The 24,221-nt window shown below is 37.0% G+C and overlaps 1 protein-coding gene across 1 annotated transcript; it reads right to left on the reverse strand.

The window, feature by feature from the left end:
- Nucleotides 1-119: 119 nt before the first annotated feature.
- Nucleotides 120-23,410, reverse strand: LOC137408736 (NADH dehydrogenase [ubiquinone] 1 beta subcomplex subunit 8, mitochondrial-like). Its single transcript, XM_068095317.1, has 5 exons — nt 23,288-23,410; nt 3,751-3,876; nt 2,044-2,224; nt 1,221-1,317; nt 120-704 (listed from the first exon to the last, which is right to left on the reverse strand). The coding sequence occupies exons 1-5, from the start codon at nt 23,394-23,396 to the stop codon at nt 606-608; spliced, it is 612 nt and encodes a 203-aa protein (XP_067951418.1). The 5' UTR covers nt 23,397-23,410; the 3' UTR covers nt 120-605.
- Between the last annotated feature and the right edge of the window lie 811 nt (nt 23,411-24,221).

Below are 24,221 nucleotides of genomic sequence, written 5' to 3' on the forward strand. Positions count from 1 at the left end.
CAACCTATTTATATGCACATTTGCATTCTTGTTGCTTACAAAACAGAGGCAAAAAAGGCTAGCGCCACAAGCTTCGCTCTGACTAACATTCTACGCAATCATATGACTTTGCAGACAAAGACCTTTTATCATCAGCAATTTTTATTAAAACATCAATACATGGACAGAAACAAAAACTACCAATCAAACTCACCTTGACGTATGAAACCCCATTGTTTTACCTAATATCGGCCAAATATGATGGATCTAAGAAATCTAGCATTTAGCTTCTTTTGTCAATGACGACTAACAATGACATTGTAAATGGAGTTTTTGAATGAGGATCCCACGTAATAGTGACTCTACATGTATGTGGTAGTATCAATAGCAAACAAAGAAGAAATAACCACGAGTGCAGGGACCTTCAAAACTGCAGCAACACTCGGTCACAAATACACCTAGACTAACTGTTAAAATTAAATACAACCATGTTTCCTACCACACCTTGTTTAACATCTCAAGTTGTCTATACAATTTAAACAATGTTTGCATATAACTAATGAGTGTGACTAACTCATGAGGACAAATGGTAGTCACTATATCATACGACTTGATGTGAAGAAATGTTAGGAATCTGGCTCAAATGTGTAATGCGTGACTGTAGGCATCTTTTCTCGGTCCTTCCCTCGCTGAACCCACAAATGATCTGGATACTGCTTAGGCATCTACAAGTACACCAAGTTATGATGGGTGAGTACAAAGTTTCGCCATCGTGAGCTAAATGGGAGTCATCTACCCAAATATATAAATGAAAAAATTACTTGTCTACAATAGTCTAACAAATACAACTGACAAAATGAAAAGTAGAGTGAGTGAACTTTAGCGGGTAAACCAAAAAAGTGGAACAGGAACACTGAACAAAACGGGTGAAGAAATGAAAAGAGAAACATGATTGAGCATAAGGAAGGAGTTGAAATGAAAAGGGAAACATAATTCAATGACGGGAAAAAGAAATAGGCAAGAATGGAGGAGGAAATGCAATGGAGCCTAGAGAGAGAAAAGAAAAGGATAAAAAGAGAAGGCAAGAACGAAGCGAGAAGACATGATGGACTGGTGACGAGGAAGTGGAAGGGCTGAAGGAAATATGAAGAAGAGAAGGTATGAAAAGAGAAAACATTACAATAAAACGCGGTGATGAAACAATGACTATATCAAGTGAGCTGTCATGAGAGCACACTTACCGCAGGCATGTGAGTTCTGATGTCAAAGTATTCACAAAGAGCCTGCAGTGCCATTCCACCAAAATATATGCTGAGAAATACAGTGAGCATGAACCGCCTAACAAACAGAAATACTTGCGAATCAGAGCTTCATACTTTCACTATGGAACTGCAAAGCAAAAATGACCAGTGAACTTTGCTGATGTACCAACATGACACATGTTTGTCCCAGTAACAATATTTACCAATAACCATATAATTCTTCAAAGTCATCTCTGGCAGAGTGAGAAAGCAACTTAAATTGGAAATGAAGGGTTAAGAATCAAATGCAGGTTGCTAGTCAGTATATTAAAAGCTGTTTTATGTTTATTCTGTTAGTTAGTATGTTGTACATGAGTTATGTTGGCCGTGTTCTACGGTGACTACCATAGATATGTAGCTAACATTATTCCTTTTTATTAACTACAGTTGACTGTATATTCTATTATCACATATCGCTGTCCCTATTCTTAAGATATAATAACACATTTATTTAAGTAACAATATTTGAATAACTATTATCTCAATAAAATGTGATGATCGCTAGACTAATAATGAGATGTTCATTATGAGGATACATTATACTTTGAAATGTCTTTTATCACGATACATTAGACTTTGATATGTCTATCATCAGGATACATTACACTTCAAAATGTCATTTATCACGATACATTAAACTTTGATATGTCTATCATCAGGATACATTATACTTTGAAATGTCTTTTATCACGATACATTAGACTTTGATATGTCTATAATTGATATAAGGCAGCCCGGCACAATATTTAAAACAAAAACTCACGTGCTGAAATATGATTGATCCTCCCAAGATGGGTTGTATCGGTCACTGACCGATTGGTCAGCTCGTACATGCAATACCTCTTTATAGTTTGTACCTGTATGTGGATAGTCAATATCGTCATATGGGTCCCTTGCCTCTGCACCAATCCATTTCACCTTTGGATAGTCGCCATAACCAGGGTCTGTGAAAACAACTACATATAGTATCTATAACAAAATCTTCCTACACATATGCCTCATGATGCTCTTGCTCCCTCACCACACTTGTCCCATAATACAGTGCACCCTCAGGATACGATTACCCTGATATATGATTTTTCACTTTACAAAGGGGAGCATGATGATTTTTTTCACCTCACCATACGAATCTTATTTTACCATATGGATTCAACAAAATTTTCGCCTGAGTTCAAATTTGGCAGTCGGTGTGGTTATTATGTACGTCGAAATAACTAAGACACTGAAATGCTGTCCGCTAACAAAGTCTTCACAATAACCGACACGTTGTTTCAATGCTGACACGATGATTGAATTCTCTCAGTTCAACGAGTGTAGAACGGTAAAATTTTCCCTTCAAAACCAGGGAAGAATTGGAGTTGCAATAAACAGAATTGTTAGTGGTCAGACAACTTCCCTTAATCTGCTAACAAAAATCCACTTCATTATGAAAACATCATCGTTCGGGTTTTCTTGCCGTATTAGGTCGAAGAAGGTTTTAAACAGGTCCGCTAAAAGCGAAAGCGAAGACAGCAACTGATAAGTTCTGCTTTCGCTTAGTTTTTTAATATTTTAGTAATAAAACGTTGAAATTCAGCAAAATAGTTAAATTACATACTAAAACTTAGCTTCAAGGGTGTGTGTTTAGTAAGCTAAACTTATTTGATGTTTGTTTATGTTATACGTACGCCTGTCTTGAGATAAGAATTCCCCACAGAACGTACTGCACTAGTATAGTGCACCCTCAGGACACGATTTTGATCTGTTCTAAAGTTGTTATCGTATGATGAAAAAATCGTATATAGGAGTACAGAAACCATAGTAATTATATAATGCAAACATCCCCGGTGAAAACCGTCAAAATTTTATATATAAACACAGTACATATTAAAAACCAACAATACATTAGTATGTTAATCTTAGTAACTATAGTTACCTGTAGATTACTGTATTAAGTTACTGTAGGTAACTATAGTTACCTACAGTTACTTAATTGTATTTAGTGGTTATGATCTGCAATAAAATGTAACATTATAACGTACAGTGCACCTTGAGGATACGATTACCTTACTGTACAATTACATGTACGATTACCATACTTACCTTACAACGCTACATTTTATTGCAGATCATAACCACTACGTAGAATAAAGTTACTGTAGGTAACTATAGTTACTAAGGGTAGCACACTATTTTGTTACTAATTTTTAATATGTAAAGCAATTGTATAAAATTTTGACGATTTTACCAGGAGATGTTTGCACTATATAATTACTACGGCTTCTATACTCCTACATATAATTTTTTCACCTTATAATGCCAACCCTAGAACAAATAACAATCGTATCCTGAGGGTGCCCTGTAATTTTATCTCACGACACACTTGCCTCAGTATTGTCTTACCAACAATATCGGTAGTACCTATCAATTTGAATTTTCACTAGGCCAAAAAAGCGCGGAAGATAAATAGAGGGGAGGAATAAAGGCTGACCTTCATCAGGATTGTACGGCTGATAATCCTCTACTCGCAGACCGTATTTCTCAGCAGCAGCCGCCCTTTCAGCCTGTGTCTTCGGATATGGTCCAGGCACCCAGTCTCGGTTCCACACAGCCGATGCTGGCAACGAGAAACCTTGATCTGATAAAACCTACATTTACACATGTGCTAGTATTTGTTGAATTGCCTTCAAAATTGGTCATAAGCCAAAGGAGACAAAAAATGGCGACTACAGTTAGGCAAGCTGATCAACACGGAACCAGAATGCAAGCAGACTAATGTGAACAAATTATGCCAGACAAAAAGCATAAATTTTATTTTTGCTAATGCATGTTTACTGTATAACTTCCCTGTATGGCTATTGAAATGTATTGTAATACTAACCTAGCTCAGTTACTACCCGGATGTGAATGAAGATATAGTTTGCTAACATATACATACATGTATATATTACTTAACTGACCAATAAGGGTGAGCAATAAGCAATTAATATCAGCATAAAGCTTCTTGATGTCTAATTCATTTTGACAACCTACTAAAGCTATGTGATTAGCTACAACCAGGGCCGTATCCTCCTATACTGCAGCTACTGCAAGGCAGTACCATTTTTTGAGACTCAAATTTCCGGAATTCACGTCATTTTTGCTTGATTTTAACACTTTGACTGGGAAAATGACCAAAATGTCGTTTATTGGTTGCGTGGGGAAACGGTTGATAAAGCTGCCGTCGTGTAACGTTAAACAAAGGATATGAATGCTAGTAAGTTTTAAATATCAACATTAGTTGAAAAATTCAAATATGAAACGATTATCCGAAAGGCGTTGCTTTGTGCTAAGGAAATCGCGCCTCCTTGGAAAAGAATAAAAGCTGGAAATACCAGTCAACATCGGCTCAACTTTCAAAACAGTAAAATAAACTATTATTTGATTCTCCGATCGTAAGTAATTTTTGGTGTGATTAGAACAACAATAATTCAGATGATAGAAGTGATGTAAACTTTTTAGACTTTTATAATACAGTGAAACTCGGATAACTCAAACTTCAAGGGACCGAGCAAAAGTGTTCGAATTATCAGAGTGTTCAAGTTATCAGAGCACTGTCACAAGTCCATGTATTTACTTACTTATTAGTAGATACATGTACATATACAAACTATAACATAATTCAAAAGCACAAATGGCTTGTTTCAAATTAAATGCTTCTAATGTAAAGTTTAAAACGTTTTTATCAAAAAGTATAGAGATTTTTCTATCACTTGAGATTGGTTTGTTGATTGAGGTGATGTTATTGCCAAGACGTTTTTTAGATTGACTTTGGCAAAACTTGACATCTTTTTGAAAAGACATCTTTTTCTTTTGAGCATTTTACCCATAATCAATTTTGCCGATTTTTCTTGAAGTTTATGCAAAGATTACCTTACTTTACCTGGGATTCGTTAAGAGCAACACTCCGAGGCAGTTCAATTAAAGGTTTTACGAGGTTTAACGGTACATTGTATATCACTCACGCTTTTTGAATGGATACTTATTGAATGTACACACGTATTCTGTGTTTAGGTCAAACGATGAATAGTTTTTTTTAGCTAAGACAACGTATACGTTTAATTACAACAATTTTTAAGACGTTTTAAACATTCAACATTTTGACGTTGATTCAACACGGAATCAACGTCGGAAAACTATTCGTCACGGGCTAGCCGGGTCACGAACTCAAGGATTTTCGCCACGCACATACAAAACAACATGCGATTTTTGTTTTGTATGTGCGTGGCGAAAATCCTTGCGCGCGTGACCCGGCTAACCCGTGCTATTCATCGTATCGCAGTATAAATCAAATTTCACCAAATCTTTAGAAAAGTCGTTGACAAAAATATTTTGCCGATGGAGGTAATAACGACGCTTATGAATTAAGAAAAGTTGAGGTTTACCTCTATGGCTTGGAATAAAGCGATTTTCTAAAGCGATTGCAACCATTTCGGTAGCCGTTGGGCAAAAAACAGTTCAAATTTACAATGTTGAGTTCGAGTTATATAGAGCCATTTATCATTGCGTGGGAACGGACCAAGCAAATCCATTCGAGTTAACCATGTGTTCGCTATATCCGAGGGCGAGTTATCCATGTTTCACTGTACTTGGAATATACAGAGAAAAACGATCGTTATGGTAGCTCGCACGGCAACTTTATGCTACCGAAAGGAATGCTTCCAAGCATTTCATACAGAGACAATTGTACATGGTTGTACTTTTTGTAGTAGTAGATAGGTAAATGAATGCTTATGTACAAAAGATTTTGTTCATAGAATTAAATTAAGTTTGAGCTATGCATGTTACATGCATAGCTCAAACCAATGATATACAGCCCCCATGGGGGCTGTATATCATTGCTTAAACTTAAATTTACTACTACTTGCTCAGTATTATAGACTATAGTATAAGTGCATTATTTTTAACATGGTGCTCTATTAATTTTACTTTTCAACTCTACAATATTATTTAATTAAATTATTTCTACTCCTATTAGGAGACTACTCATCTCCTACACCAGTTAGCATCGTACCCGGTGATAATTCTACCTCATGCTAGCTGTGACCAACCCCTTTAGCAGCTCTCATTCACATTATATTTTTAATAAGCGTTGTTAAAGATGATCTCAATAAACAGTTTTATATTTAGAAAACTGGATTATAATGCAAAACTTGCTGTTAGAACATGTGCCCCCATCAGGAGCCAAGTGTGCTAGATTTGCACCAATTTGACTAGTTATACTAAAAGTTTTTCCGGTTGAGAACCCCCGGGACCCCCCTCCATCCCCCTACTCCCGAGAGGACGCTCAGTACCCCTCTTGGACTCTCCCCGCAGTACCAATTTCAAACAGGTGGATACTGCCCTGGCTACAACCATGTAGAGACCTAGTTAAGGTACTCTTCTAGCTTGAATTAGCGTTATCTTGCTTGATTACCAGTCAAGAGTGACTGAATTTTAATTGTCACCTTTTTTTTGGTGATACCAATACTATGCCAAAGGTTGCTCTGTGGTAGTGGAACTTGAATATTAAAGGTTTACTTGTAACAAAATTCACATTACAGTTATTTGGTATCAAAAGGTTCACCATGTCTTACTTTGCTGTCTTGTAGGCCTAGGTTCAAAATATGTTGAAATGTGATTGCGAGCTCTTAAAAACTCAAAAACGAACAGTTAATCAGGGCCATCACAAAATCCCTCTCAAAACGGCTCAAATCTGATGTAGTTGAACACGATGCACTTCTGTTTACACTTTCATGCAACTTCATTCGTCGAAATACTTTCACAAATAAACTTCACGCATTTAATAAAACCATGTCTATTGTCCTTATGCGTCCATTTTATTATCATTTAAATGTTGCCCCTTTGAGAACTGACACCTCAAAACGTAGCCAAAAATTAGTTAAACTTTTTAACCTTAGCTTGAGGGGTTGCATATTATACTCTGACGAACATGAAGAGCCTGTTGGTTACCTGTGATGAGCAAAAAATTCTGCAGAAATTGTTTGCGCAATTTGGTGAGAAATATGGGTTACATGATCAGATTATGACTAGATGATTAGAACAAGCTGAAATGAAACTGCAAAGTAGCGAACATCTATACTTAGTAACTGCTTTCTGGTAGAACCCGAATTGTTTGTCAAAACTAGTGCTATGGGACATTTTATATAGAGCCTTTTATTGGTCATTCATTCCAAGTGATAAGATCACGTGTCAAAACAATGACCATGTCGAGCTAAGTCATCAAAATAAAGGGATTCCAACCTATGACCATTTTTGAACTGTTAGTTTTTGAGCTTTTAAAAGCTTGTAATCACATTTCCACACATGTTGAACACACAAGACAGCAGAGTAAGACATGGTGAACCTTTTGAGTACCAAATAACTGTAATGTAAATTTTGTTGGAAGTCAACCTTTAAATTTTCTAGTTAGTACAGATCTTTTTCACTTGCATTGCCATAAAAAGGCACTAACACTTGCATAGCTTTGTCATTAATAGCTAGTCTTATCAAACAGGTTGCTATCGGCAGTATTGCTATTTCTTACATCATTTAGACAATGCTGCCAATTGCCCTCAATTTGCTTTTCTGCCCTTGTTGGCTATTTTCATTTAGCCATAATGTAATATGTCACCATGGACAAATACTGGCTAATGACATAAATTTAAGAGGCACCCCCTTGTGCACGCTTTAATTGGTGAGAAAGAGATGAGGAAAGACTCTTGTCAAATAATTTATAGCTTGAAACAAACTTCAATTGTAAATCAACCACCAGGGATGTGGCATATTAAAACTGGATTGCGTCAATGCAGAGTGGTATGCAGTAATTTGGCAGTGCATTACAACTTTCTGATGTGTAGTAGACAGTGGGTGCTACTGCACTCCCACTGCAAATTTCCCAGTGGGATCAACTGCACATTTACTTCCATAGTGCATTACCAGAAACTCCGCAATTTTTATGCATACAGCGCAGGGTAGGTTTTTGCAAAGGCAAAATTAATTTCTGCCAGCTGCCAAGCAAAATGGTGAAAACCAAGAAAAAATGGTAAACATGGGCAGTAATTGGCAAATATTATTTTGCATTATTGAACATAAATTTAAGTAACATGATGAGCTGAATAGTACTGCAGTTTCCTAGTGCTCATTTATTCATTAAAGATGTGGTTGCGTCAAAAAGGTCGATTCAATGAAATTAAGTCCAATAAAAGGCTAAAACATCAGCTACAATTTGATGTCATTTTTGTCTTTGTAGACCAAACCTGTCCAGAGATATATGCGTTTGAATGAGGCCATCTTTTAAAAAGCTCACATTCCAGTGGGTGCTTTATTCGTGGCGTAACTAGTGATACATCTGAAAAGTCCGCGAGCGATAAATATAAGTTCGATTCATTAGCCAATCACCAGCACGAAATTTTTATATAGGTCGTAATAAATGTTATCACTCGTAAAACGCGTTGTTTGTGATCTCAAAATTAGGGATTTTACTCTATCATTAAATCGCATAGACATCGATATTGACTAAATTAATTAGCATCGTTACTTTAATGAATTAATCGATAGACACGTTTTATTGACGAACAACAGACTTGTAAAGATTGCTGTAAAGTTACTGCGAAGGTGGCTAAGAGTTTTTGGGCAGCAGGTGGTTAAAGTGCTACGGAGGAAGATAGGAGAATGGAGGTAAATTTATCTTTTACTTTGAGTCTTCTATAGATATACTGTTGAGTTTACATTCATATTATATTCCTCTGTTTGAGGTTATATAATGTAATTTCCTGCGCGTGCGAGATACGTATGTACAGTGAGTTCTTGACGGCTTCTTTTTAATCCATAGCATCTCGCAATACAATGGCTTAGATTGATGAATATAGGCCTACTAAAGGTAATAATTTTAGTACTCATTAATAAATGTACTAATTAATGAAATTATAAATTTTTGCTATCACCTATCATCGTTTTATAATTTTTTATCATTTCAACTAGCTATATTTGCTTCAAATTTTCCATGGCAGTTTTATCTAGTAAATTAGATTTCCGGTTTGACTTTAGATGTTCACTTCCCACTTTTAGAAAGTGAAGAAAATCGATTGATGCAAATCTTTAATTTCCAGAATCAAAGCTTCGAATCGTTGGCTTGGCGTACTTATGCTTTTGTTAAACATTCATTTTTAAAATTACACTCGCAATCTATTTAACTACCAAATTGGAAAACTTTTAGTAGATATGCGTTAGAATGACATACATGTATTTACTGCATTTGTTTCATTGATTACAGGATGTTTATGTGGTTCCACTAGTCGAAGCAACTTTGTCAGTGTGGAAACTGCCATACATGGGAAAGAGAGACGTGAATGTGTGCTGCATAAACGCTGTTTTGTTTGAGTTTGCTGCAGTAGATGAATTTGTCTTATTGTATCAGCTGAAAGTATGTGATTAGCCACGACTTGGATTATGGATAGATGTTTTTAAATAAAATCTGTAAGCCGATGAAAATTTTTTTGCTTGTAAAATTTATATAAAATAATATTGTTGAAGATAGCCTAATGCAAAACATGATTTGCAGAACATTGAATATATCATAGCCCCGTTGACACCTGTGCTGAAATCTTTTCTGATAAATAAGCACTTTTGCATAGCCTGCCCATTTGTTTAGTACTTGAATCAACTAATCAAATTTGACCAGTGAATTTTTTTCTACACATTGATACCAATGACTCGATAGCATTGACAGTCGACTACAATGTACATGACTTTTAGGGATGTAGTTTGTTTCGCCACATATTCTTTTCAAAGACGCAGCTAGCTTATTTTACTTACGGTAGTAAGAAGCTAGTTTTTGATGTGGACAATGATATACAGCCCCGCCCCCAGGATAGGCGACAAGCATGTAGGCGAGGCTTTTGGGAGCCTGTATATCGTTAGTGTGGGTAGCGACGGAACTGTGCCAATATAAAGACCTTATTCTACATAGTTTGCTTCACAGAATTACCGTAGACTGGTAGAATTGGTAGTCGGTACTAAGATGTTTAGACAGCATTTAGAAGAAGCTAATATGACAAGTTTTTAATTCTCCTTGTTTGAGGCCTTTAAGCCATTGGTAACAATGTATCTGTAGCTGGATTAAAAACTTTATTCTAGCCAACACGAGCGAATACAAGATAAAATAAATGCCAATGGAGCCGCATAGGACTAGACTTTTATCGCAATAGCTGATGGGAATATGAGAGATAGAGACAGGTTGTATCCCGCGTTACATCATTTTGGGCAAGTCTGGTCATGTTTTTTTGGCCTTAGCGTTTTTACAGCGATCGAATTTTTTTGATTTCAATCTTAAAATATCTTGACAATGAGATCGCCTAACACAACAAATAACATACTGACTGATAGACAAAGAAAAATACTTTCTTTTAAAATCAACTCAAATTTGACGCAACCACATCTTTAAGTAAAAGTTCATAAATGCATACAAAAATAGCCATATCATATTTTGTTTAAAGGTTGACTTGCTACAAAATTCACATTACAGTTATTTGGTATCAAAAGATTCACCATGTCTTACTCTGTTGTGTTGTATGTGCAAAATATGTGGAAATGTGATTACAAGCTCGTAAAAGCTCAAAAACAAAAAGCCGCCGTAGATTGGAATCTCTTTATTTCGATGACGTAACCACGAAGTTTGGTTGTCGTTTTGTCTCGTATGTTCTCGCGTGAATTGAAAGGCCAATACAAAGCTCAATATAAAACTTATATTAGTACTAGTTTATGACAAACACTTCAGGTTTCACCGAAGACCCCGTATCAAATATAGATGCTCGCTACTTTACAGTTTTCTTTCGGTTTAGTCTAATCGGCAAGTCGCAATCTGATCATGTGACCCAATACTTCGCAAATAATTTCTGCAGCACTTTTCGATTATCACAAGTGACCAACAGGCTCGTCATGATTATCAGACAATGATATGTAGTCCTTCAAGCTAAGGCTAAAAAATTGAACGAATTTTTACAGTAAGTGATAAGATATCTGCTAAAAGTGAGAGCATTACGATGACGATAAAGCAGACGCGTAAGAACAATAGACATAGTATTATTGAATGCATGAAGTATATTTGTGAAAATATTTCGACGAATAAGGTTGCAAGAAAGTGTAAACAGAAACCATATCTCACAACTACATCACATTTGAGCCGTTTTGGAAAGGGAATCCAAACTACGGCATTCTCGTGTGGCTGCGATTTTCTGTTCGTTTTTGAGCTTTAAAGAGCTTGTAATCACCTTTCCACATATTTTGCTCCTACAACGCAACAGAGTAAGACATGGTGAATCTTTTCATATCAAATAACGGTAATGTGAATTTTGTTGGAAGTCAACCTTTAACCTTTAAACAATAGAAGATTGAATTGTGACGTTTTGCAATGAATTGTGAACTGAATCAATTCTTACACGACACATGATGCAAAAGAATTGGGAATTGAATTGTTAATTTTTTGACGAGAAATGAATTCAACTGAGTGTTTTTTAAAAGCCATATGAACATTTCTGGCTAAAGTCTACATCTTTGAGTCATATATACAATATATAAATATATATATATACACAATTTAATGCATTCTTTGACACCTCGATGTTAAAGAGGATGTAATATGATGAAAAGCTTATTGGATAGTACATGAAACTAATTTTTGCCGGTTTCTGCCACAGAATTTAAGCCACTTGAATTTTTGCTGGTCGGTTTTAATCGGATTTTTGTCGGCAGTTTAAATGGACCCATCAAGAATGTGCCAACTCTGATAGTGCGAATGCACATTCTTCAAAACTTGAAACTGCAAGGGCACATTAGTTGATAATATGGAACAACTAACACTGCTGGCTTTCCAAATGTCTGTACTCCATTGTACAAAGTTATTCATTGCCATGTTCAGCAATTTTATTAAATTGAGCTTTAACTCCCATTTTATTTCAAAATAGGGAACCAGCCATTATAACCGTTCCGATCAAATTTGGGTCTCCGTATTGTATTTTCAATAGCAATATGTATTACAACCAGGCTTGAGGCCACTAGCAGTGCGCACTGCACTAGTGCACTGCACTAGTGCAGTGCATAGTGCAGTGCAATTTAAAATTAGAAATGTCTAGTGCAATGCTAGTGCAAATTTGACATGAGTCCCTGGGTGCACTAGTGCAAGTGCAGTGCTTAGTGTGACATGGTATGTACTAGTGCAGTGCCTAGTGCAGATTAGAAAATTCCCATAAACGCACTAGTGCAAGTGCACAGTGCAAGTGCACAGTGCAACGTAAAATGCTCTATTGCAATGCCTAGTGCAGATTGGAAACTTTTTCATAAATGCACCAGTGCAAGTGCAGTGCCTAGTGCGACATAGTATGCACAAGTCTAAACTGACTGACGCCAACTTTGAAAGGCTAATGTTCCTTCGGTCTAATAAACATCTTCTCTGAACAATATTGCTTATCAATTTTGCCATCAATATGACTTACTGTTTACATGATACTGGTTTATCCAAGGGTTGATTTTCTTGTTGTACATAGTATATTTATGTAATAAGAAGTGAATTCTTCCACTCCATGCTTGCTTAGTATATTTAGTTATTGTAATTGTAATACATTGCACTATTTGATATCTGTTGTCATCTGCACTATTTAATATTGAGCTTATTGTAGGTCTATGGTTTGTTTGAAATTTTAGGTGAGGCTAGTTTATTTGACAAATACATGGCTGACATTCTTTGCACAACTATAATTGTACTATTGCAGTGGATAGCAGTAGATATCTGTTGATTAGCAAGCAATTCTTGCAGCTGCTATAGCAAAAAAGCTCATTGGTCTAGTGCCTAGTGAAGTTTAATAGTGAAGTGCCTAGTGCATTTATGATTTTACACTGCACTAGTGCTAGTGCAATGTCTAGTGCACAAGAATTTTTGCTATTGCAGTGCCTAGCGCATTTTTGACTTCACTTTTCGATGCACTAGTGCTAGTGCAGTGCCTAGTGCACAAGGATTTCTGCTAGTGCAGTGTCTAGTGCATTTTATATTATTACTATGCCATGCACTAGTGCTAGTGCAGTGCCTAGTGCACAAGAATTTCTGCTAGTGCAGTGTCTAGTGCATTTTATATTATTACTATGCCATGCACTAGTGCTAGTGCAGTGCCGAGTGCACCTTACTGTCGTCTAGCCAGCAAATAGTGCAGTGCGCTCAATACTCACTAGTGGCCCCAAGCCTGATTACAACCATAATAAAATACTAAACACAACTATAATATATGCACATTTTAACGGTATGCAACATACTGATTGTGATCAATTTTGTTGCCCACTCACCCGAGTTTGAGCAGCATTCACATTTTGCAGTTGTGTCATGTTTGCATCTTAAGTCAACCAAAAAACTTGATTTTGTGGTGGGCTTTCACAAAAATGCACTAACAATGTATATACAATGTACATGGTAATGCAAAAGTTTGTTTTTCATAGGCCAAGTAAACAATGCAAAAGTTCGCTTTTCATTAAACACTGCGAAATTTGTACTAACAACACTTCCACTGCATCTAGCACAGTACTCTATGCAGTATGTAATACCACTACTGCCTACATGGCTTATTGCGCAATATAGTTGTACTGCAAGTATACTGCACTGGTACAAAAGCAAACAAGGCAATTATACTGCATTGATGTAACATTACTATTGCTATTGCACTGCTAATAGAATAACATATATGCCGAAAAAAATGTACTGCTGCTGCATAGAAGTATTAGCAAAAACAGAGAGAATAATTGAGAAAGACCTAAACACCGCAGATGTACCTAAACACCGGAAATATAAGCAATATTACAATGAACTACAATGAATTATAATGAAATACCTAATACATCAGAGGACCAGCAATAAAGACAGTCATCATATAATCATCTACAAGCAGCTTAGAAAACCTCCTGTGAAGTAACCCATGAGGAAAGAGACATCAATTGACGTGCTAGAAAACCAGTAAAAAGAAATCAGAACTCTACCAGACACGACCAAAACAATTGGAGTTAATCATCATTTCCAATCATTACACTCTCGTGACATACTTAAAGGTTGACTTGCAACAAAATTCACATTAAAGTTCTTTGGTATCAGAAGATTCGCCATGTCTTACTCTGTTGTGTTGTAGGTGCCAAATTTGTGGAAATGTGATTACAAGCTCTTAAAAGCTCAAGAACAAAAAGCCGCCGTAGATTGGAATCTCTTGATTTCGATGACGTATCCGCGGAGTTTGGTTAATGTCTTGTCACGTGATGTTCTCGCGTGAATTGAAAGGCCAATAAAAAGTTCAATATAAAACTTATCGTAGCAATAGTTTATGACAAACACTTCCGGTTTTACCTAAGACCCCGTATCAAACATAGATGCTCGCTACTTTACAGTTTCAGCTTGGCCATTCCGTCCGACAATTCAACGTACGAGTACATGTCTGAGTTGCGATCATAAAAAATGTCACTTTCTGAAGAGTTAAGACCCTGGCGTTTCGAACCTGACGCTCTATCTGAAGAAGATCCTCAACAGAATCAAACCTCCCAGCAAGTAAGCACCGCCACTAGCCAACTCTTATGTGCCAAGCTAGCTAGTAGTACCTAATAGTTTTAGCTAGAGAGTGATAGAACGAATATTATTATATATATATGATTTTAATGATGGTAATTATCGCTTCATATTGCGAAAAAATAATTACAGATTTTTCTCCAATGACAACATTACCAATTTTAATATTTAAATCTAGTGATGCACTGATATACTGTTGGATAACAGCGACCTGATGTATTAGCTATGGTTGCATAGACATATCTGTTCATTTCTTTAGTAGCTAATACCACCGGCTACAGAGTGGTGTATCTGCAAGCACTGTCAAGACATGCCATCTCTTCCTGAATGTTTGTGCTGCCATGATGCTGAGTTTGTGCATCGTCTTCATGACCGCTGGGAGCATGAATGCCTGTGTATGCATCCTGGTGTGGACGAACTTGTGGTGCCTGCATCCCTTGAGTTGGGGTGGAATAATTACCTGCGATATCATAGTGAGTTGGATTTTCATTTAATGCCAACAACACCAAAGCTATGCTAATGTGTCAAGCATTATCTACAATTCTTGTGTTACACATTTAATGCATCGGTTGAACACACATTCTGAACTCGTGGAACACAAGGAGAACTGTTATATTTGGCTTGTACACTTACTACAGTAGAGAGTGTATTTTAGTTTTATGATTTTATTATATAAAGATCGAGATTATTTTGATGATCAGCAATTATTGTTTTTCATTAATTGTTTTGGTAGATAATCTATTCCCATTTGGAGAGCCATCGCCAAATGCTCGGAAAGTATGCTTGTGTGCATACCGCGATCTTGTGTTTTGGCTTATGCCGCAAATTCGTTGTGGTGAGCGACGGCCTCTACCTGCCTGCTTGGTGTCTGATATTCGGGCTCTTTTCCCACCAACGAATATGAAGAAAAGTTTGCAGACTACATCTTCAAGGGCTTCTGCCATGGCGATGAAGAGACTCAACGACTTTGAGTGAGAATCCCAGCTCAACTCTAAAGACCGCTCTGAGGCTTCGAAGCCAGAATAATAGTCGGTGGTACTCATTCCCCGGCGACGAGGTTCTCAGAGTGGGCGCCCAGGTAGGGAACCCCAGCCATGAACGCCAACTTCGAGGAAATGCTCGGGCCTAGTAACCGATGGTAAGCAGTGAAACCAATATGTGTTCCTCTATGTATTTGTTTTTATTTTATAAAATCAGTGATGGCCGATTTATGCACATTAATCATGTGATTTTAAGTATGGAAGCAATGTAACAGCAATTTACTAACAAAAATTAGTTTGTTAGCTACATGGTGTGTAGTCACTATGTGGCTTAGCCTGAATAAAAGTAAAATAATAAAATGACAATATAATAAAAATGAGTACCGCCTATGATATAGAGTTGGTCTAGAATTCTCAATCAAATTCGTTGAGTCTCTTCATCGCCATAGCAGAAGCCCTTGAACACATAGTCTGCAAACTCTTTTTCATCATCCGTTGGTGGGAAAAGAGCCCAAATCTTAGACACCAAGCAGGCAGGTAGAGGCCGTCGCTTACCGCGACGAATTTGCGGCATAAGCCAAAACACAAGCTGGCGGTATGCACACCTTTGTAACAACATCCGTTGTAATGGACCTCACTCTCAGGTCGTGGAAAATTAGATCGGACTGGCATCGCTTGAAGCCTTCCAGCTCCATAGCGTTAGAGCTGGTGGTTTCCGTTGACTTGACAAGATGGCTGCTGACTATTAAACCGCAGCTCTGATCCATTACAGTGTAGGCCTCGTATAGTGCGCAATGCCCCGGACTATCGCACCTACCGTCACCTGTCAAATCAAGCTCCCAATCGATTGCTGCAATCAATTATGCAGGGTGTACTGCTCAGCAATACACTGTAAAATATTGTAAAACTTCATTATACAAGATTAATTTGTATCATTATTATTAGTCTAAAAATGTAGAATCCTCTTACCCCTTTTTGTGCTATATTATGATGAAGAATCAGAATTTCAAATTATAATATATTTCGCTTGAAGGATGACATATTTTCATTTAAAAAAAAAAATTGTTTCTAAATGTCGTTATGCAATTAGTGTGCCAAGCTTTTACTCACATTTTCCAAGTTTATGGGTAAATATTGACACTCCACACCATGTAAGTATTCTCTTTGTTGGTAGAGGCAAACGCTGTGGCTTGGTATCGCGATGTTCAGGAGCGACAGAAAATGGAGGTTCTGCGAAAGGCACCCGCCAGAAAAGAGTGATGCAGCTGCCAGCAGGGGGTTGATGACGTGAGCTCTGTTCACCCTGGCAGTTGTTTCCCAAGTGTACGATTGGTGACAGGAGGCACATGTAACCTTGAACTCTACCCATCCGCCTTCTCGCACCATCATGAATGAGCAGGGGAGGGCGCAGGCATGGCAGTGAAATAGTCGCTGGAGTGCTGTTACACTTACTATTATTTTCTCCACTTTGAAGGAGGATTCGGGTCTGAAATCACAACACAATAGTTGACTTGCAATAAGATTTGTACAACATCATTTCCTGTTATTATATCATATTTGCTTGATCAGAAAAAGAATAAATATATATCCATGCAATCATGACACAGATTTTACAAAACCTTATCAGAATCCATGATATTGTAAACATAAAAATGTGAGTAATAACTCTATGGATATTCTTTATATTTAGTCAAGTTTGGTTAAGTTCAGCTCTATCTTACATGTAATTGGAGAGCGTTTGACGCTGGCCAACATAGCACTAAAACTCTTCCCAGTCTTCAGTGGTTGGCACAAACTCTTCATCATCTAATACTAATAATAATCATCTAATAATATTAATATGCTATTAACGATGATGAGAGAAAATGACAATAACTATTTTATATAACATATAAGAACCCTCAACTATTTTATATAACATCTTATATATCTATAAGTGAGTGGGATTAAGAAATTTGGCGAAATTAATCGTGAAACTTATAACATTATTTTATCAATTATTGATTAATATATTACGGTTTACAGATAGATATGTGGTATGAATTAGTTTTGTTATTATAATAAGAAAAATACACATAATTAAAAAGATAAAATACTAATAATATCATATTACAATTAAATGACATTAATATTGTAATATTAAATATAGATTAATACAATAGTATTAGGAGAATACTAGAAAATAACCCGAGTTACTACTACTAATACAAGTAGTTCATAAAATAAATTACTCACGTGCTTTGGTGACATGTGGAGTATGCAAACAGGCTAAAAAACATGTCCTCTTTGAAATGGCGAAAACAAAGGTAAGAGTAAGCAGGCGAATAAATAAAGTTTGTCACATCCAGCTTCACCCAGTTGATCCACGCCCGCTGAAGGTTTGGTCTTTTCTTTGCTCTTGGCCAAGAAAAAAGGTGCTTCTCAGCTTGGCAGCTGCACAAACACGATGTGGCGCGTTAGACATTATGACGAATGGAAATTAACAAGTTTAATACGAGAAAGCGTGTCCGCTATTAGCGATAGATCAAACTTGAACTGAAACTAACATTATCTGATCATGTGACTTACAATTCCCGCCATATGACGCGAACAATTTCTACAGCATTTTTCGACCATCATACCGGACCCAAAGGCTCATCATGTTCATCAGATGATGATATGCAATCGTTCATGCTAAGTTTAAAAAATTAAACATATTTTTATGGTAGGTTTTGAGATATCAGTGATCAAAGTTGCAGCATTATGATGCCGATAAAATAGACGCATAAGAACCATAGACATGGTTTTTATTGCAAGCGCGAAGTATATTTGTGAAAATATTTCGACGAATAAGGATGCATGAAAGTGTAAACATAAACTATCTCGCACAGATACATCACATTTTAGCCATTTTGGAAAGTGAATCCAAACTACGGCGGTCTCGTGTGGCTGCGATTTTCTGTTCGTTTTTGAGTTTTAAGAGCTTTTAATCACATTCCCACATATTTGGCACCTACAACACAACAGAGTAAGACATGGCGAATCTTTTGATACCAAATAACTGTAATGTGAATTTTATTGCAAGTCAACCTTTAAGACAAGTTCACTCAATTGCTAACCCTCTGCTACATAAAGAACAGAACCTGTGTTCCTAAACATTTTCTCACAGGCTAATAGAGACATCTAAGAAAGAGAACAGCTCCAATGACTCGACATCTCTCTATTTATATCTCTCTTTCTCAAGGAGCTGCTGAGGCTCCCTCTGCCTGCTGAAGCGCATTCCTTTGCCTTTGAAACTTCCCTCTCTCATTTCACTCTGCCTGTAGGGGCTCTATTTTTTCCTACCTATGGAGCCTTCTTCTCTATCATCAGATAATCCTTTTCTACTCCACTACCTCAACTACCGAGCCTCTATATATAAAAACCGCCATGACTCTCTTTTGACTGTCGAAACTTGCAGCTGTACGAGGCCGACCAAGCAAACATGGGACAACCGGTCGAGTGAGGGTGTAACTTTTATTGGCCGTTTTAACCTTGTGTAATTAATATTATTGTTCAAAATTCTGTTAGTTGTGTATTTCAACTGTTCGACTTATCGAATAATGAAGTAACTTTTACTGGTAAATATCAGTATCGCTAACAATAGCTGAACACCTTCACTAGTACCTGAACCAGTAATAATCAAAATTAATTTCCCAAAGCTAAACGAAAGTGCACAAACTGAACATAAAAATAATAGAGTAAAATGACAAAGCAAACTCAACACTAATGTTGTGTGTGAATTTGGTTTATTTACGCATAAACACTCTAAACACTCTAAACTTCTAAACACTCATGACACTGCAACTGTAATGGTGTTATATTGACATTTCACTAAAACTCGATACCGACACGGAATGGAAAAGATTACTGGACATACATACATTATCCATTGCTTGGAGATATTAAGATACCGACAAAGAATGGAGTAAGCCTAAGAAGTTGTACATGCACTACACACAATGGGACGTACAGATAGCAAGCCAAGCCAGCAACAAGACCCCTGAAGGCATGCAAAGTCCAACAACTAGAAAGAAGCAACAAGCTAATTAGAAACTCCAAACTGAGAAAAATCAACCACAGAAGATGAGCTAATCGCATATCAAAGAAACCACCAAAATAAGCTGAAAAACGTTTCCCCCCAGCTAACACTGGACATTGACAAAATAGCTTGAATATACCATCTCAATAGTCTGATGAATTTCCGATGACATACTTGAAGACAGTGCTCTCTCAATGACCAACCTCAGTAACCTAAAGCAACAATATAACACCCGCCACAAAGATAGGTGACGGCTATAATATGGGCGGGGTTTAATGATTGAACTGACTGATCATAACAGTGACGATATTGGGCAACTATATTTATTTGACAACGAAATGAAACGAACAGATCAGTAAAATCACCACCATTGTTCATAATATTCGTGAATTTACAAGAGGCATTATTCAGTATATTTTTGTGCTGGTGTTAGGTTTTGGTTCATACTAGTGTTGGGCTGGTATTGGGTTATCCGCTCTTACCGATACGGAGGGATTCTCGGTATCCGAGAAAACCAATCATTTTTGGTGTCAGCTAGGTATCCGCGGCCGGTTTGATATGATCGGTATTTATCCGTAAAAGCCTACCGGTAAATGGTTATACGGATATCTGGAGGGATTTTTAAAACGCTTCGTGACGAACATGCTAATCTCAGCACGCATTGGCGAGCAAATTCAACGAATATTTCTACGCTTACTGTATCTACTATTATATTACGTTACATTGATAATGCCACCAGCCTCGAAGGTTTGGGAGTTCTCCACAGATGGGAGGATGTATAAAGACTCTAACGGCACTGGACTCTAATTGGACTGCGTATAATTATGTGATTACATTACCTGATTACAATATGTGATAGTAAGATTTCTGTAAACTGTTTCGGTATATTTAACAAAGAGAGTCCTTTGCCATTATCTGTCTGTTCTTTATTATACATAACGTTTGTATCAATAACTATATTTTTTAATGGAATAAACAATAAAAACATCTATCATGAAAATTAGATTTCCATCTTTTTTTTCTTTCTAAAACAAGGAGTCTCTTTGCCATAACAATATACTGTTGACTGAAGAATGTTTTTTTTGCACAGGTTACTTTTTGCACAACGATAAAAGTTGTTCGAGACAGTTATGATTTAAAGTTTAAACCATTAAACTTTAAACCATTTAAAGACACAATGATAACCACATACCGAACAATAGTACCAATAATACCAAACTTTCTTAGTTGGCAAAGGATACCGAAGATGGTAAATACCGAGGAAAACCGATTAAAATGTGCAAGGATATCCGATCCGGCACTAAATTAGATACCGGCCCAACACTATTTCATACTAGTGTTGGGCCGGTATCTAATTTAGTGCCGGATTGGCTATCCTTGCACTTTTTTTATCGCTTTTAGTAAACATGAAATACAATTGAAAACGACGTACAGAAATAAGAAACTCGTAGCTTCAACGAATTGAGACTTTTGCAGGAAAGCAAATGTTAGCTAGCTACATAAAAAAGTATCAGCTTGTAGAAATATTTCTCAGCATTTCTATGCATGTTAATTTATGTATCTACCTCAAATTTGATGAAAGTTGATGCAGTTTTTACGCAGTGGTGTCGAAGGCTCAAATCGCCATAGTAAATGCTCTGGTACGCTGGGGAATTTCCAGCCGTAAGCCTGCGGTCGCTAAAGGGTTAAGAACAGACATGGCTGTTGGCGTAAGATATATTTTACATTACTTAGCTTGTACTACTTCTTGTTAACTTTGGTTTATTTTCGAATTTTGCTACTTACGTATTACGTTTTGGTTTATGAGAATAAAGAACATTTATATTGCTACATTAACATCTGAGAACTAGCCTAATTAGACTTGCACTAAAGATCTGGGCCAAGTCCTATAAATTGAACTCTCAACTCTTGCCAACCATAACAAAACAGCAGCTTGCCTTTGGGACATTAATCATAGAAGCATAGTCTGGGTAAAGCAAGACACCGTAGTTACTAATCATGACTGATGTTAGTGCGGTGTTCGAGTGAGTAAATTCCTTAACTACTATACATAACAATGCATTTCCCATCTAGGTAACAGCAACAGGCATGCCAACCAAAGAGTGGAACAATGCTTGAGATTTGGTTTTGGGGCAATTGATGTATCAATGAAAGTATATAGAAAATTGTGGAAATTGGGACAAAAATCTCAAGTATTTTTATTTTTTCTATGGAGTGACTGCGTGAGTCTCATGCCCAATGCGTGAGACTCACGCAATCACCCAAACCAAATTACTAACTCCGATGCAGGGCTCTATGCAGATGAAACGGTGTTATGCTCTTCCCACCCCGACCCTCAAGTTTTATAGGCGAACGTAAACCAGTTGCATGACTGGGCAAGTCAATGGGGGATGAAATTCAACCTGCTGAAATGCTGTCATATTCAATTTGGAAAGGACACCCCAGATATAATTTTCGAACTAGGTAGTGAGAAGATTCCGGTCTCCGATTCGGTCAAGTATCTCGGGATCCATATAGACTCAAACTTGAAGTGGAGCACCCATATTAGCAAAGTTATTGCCAAGGCGAATCGAACACTAGGTATTCTAAAAAGAAACTTAACTGGTGCCCCAAAAAAGACAAAGCTTATAGCTTTTAATACCATGGTCAAACCAATCCTTGAATACGCAACCCAAGTACAGTCTTCACACACAGTGGGACTATCAAATAACATTGAAAAAGTCCAAAACAATGGTCTGAGATGGATCTTCTGGCTCCGTAAAAGAGCTAGTATAACAGAATGCCGCAACGAAAATGAAATTCTTTCTCTGAGTGACAGGCGAGATAGTCTGGATACCCTATTCCTCAGAAAAATTGAAGTGGGTCTCTATAACATACAATTAAATAAATACATTAAACTTGCACCTGTGACACATGACGCTAGAAGTACGATATTAAGCCACCAACACCGAACAAATGTGTGGCGATTTCGCTTTTACAATCGCATTTAAAACCAAGTTAAAGTATATTTTCCGCCCACAGACAATCGGACTGATAATACTCACTGATATGCACAAATACTCACATATATCATTTATATCACCTTCGGCCTTAGGCAAAGGGACTGATGATACATAAATACTCATATATATATAGTTTTTACCACTTTATTACCCTCATTTTATGCAAACGACTATACTTTGATTCACTTTGCTCAGAGCTCAGTAAATACACGGTGATACAGGTTATTATACCCTATATGCCTTGAACTGGCGTTTGGGATAAATTGGAAAGTAAGTAAGTTGGCAGGTATGCTGCCGGCACGTCATACGACATGTATAAGAAAACAAGTAATCGCCAAACGATTAAATTAAAAATTCCTTAGCTTTTATTGACTTACATCGAGCAGTGCTGGTTATTAATCTAGAAGATTGACCCAGTCTAAGAGCTAAAATTAATGCTTTATGTCTGCATTTGCTAAACCACCTTCCCGATGATAATGCAGCCATGACTGACGTCGGTAGTAGTGTAGGAACTAAGATAGAGATCGTCAACATAGACATTTACCAGAGAAGTATTGACCATAAACATCGGAAACATCCCAAGTTTTTATCTGAACGCAACTATCGATATGACGAGGTACTTTGAATGGCAATAACTTTATGCTTCGCAAAGTCGCGTTTGTGTCTAGCCCAGTGTCGTATAGGGACACTATACGACACTGGTCTAGCCTAAGCATGGTTCTCATGGGGGATTGGGAGAGAGCCAATCCTCTCCCAATCCTCCACGAGAGCTATGCCCTGGCTACATTTTGTCGAACTATGTATAACTTTACGTAGAAAAAGAAACCTCGTCACTAATTATTACAAATACTAAGGAAGTATGTGTGTGCTATTATCTGCATGTATTCGTTTTGTACCTTTTTGCAATGTTTGTGGTTATCATAGGCAAAACGGTTGAGTTTGACCGAAAGTACATGAAAAGACAACGTGACCTCCGTCACTCGTTTTTCAAAATAATCAATGACTTTTTAACAACGGTTTCAGATTTTCAAAAAAATGAGCTTCTTTTCTTTATAACCACTAAAATCGGTTTTGTTAATCGTTAATTTTCAATTAGGCTCAGTTGATGTAAGTTTTAAAGCCTTCCCGTAGTTAGTATTGTTATGAGTTGTTTGGTAGAATTTATGTTGAAATTGATTTCGCCCTAGTTAGGGGTGGACAAGTCATACTTCGGTAATGGGGTCCTTTTTCCAGTGATTATTTAATCTTATTGTTGTATGGAGCCTACTTTAAAGATTCAGTAGCAATAACCAAATAATAACACCACAATTA

Source organism: Watersipora subatra, chromosome 11 (genome assembly GCF_963576615.1).
Source record: "Watersipora subatra chromosome 11, tzWatSuba1.1, whole genome shotgun sequence".
NCBI classification, from domain to species: Eukaryota; Metazoa; Bryozoa; class Gymnolaemata; order Cheilostomatida; family Watersiporidae; genus Watersipora; species Watersipora subatra.

Bases quoted from the DNA above. Each gene is read 5' to 3' on its own strand.
- LOC137408736 (XM_068095317.1), bottom strand. From the start codon at position 23,396: ATGGCTGCATTATCATCGGGAAGGTGGTTTAGCAAATGCAGACATAAA. The intron at 2,225-3,750 runs GTCAGCCTTTAT...TTGTTTTCACAG, and splicing joins GCCGTACAATCCTGATGAAG to ACCCTGGTTATGGCGACTAT. The intron at 705-1,220 runs GTAAGTGTGCTC...GTGTACTTGTAG, and splicing joins TCAGAACTCACATGCCTGCG to ATGCCTAAGCAGTATCCAGA.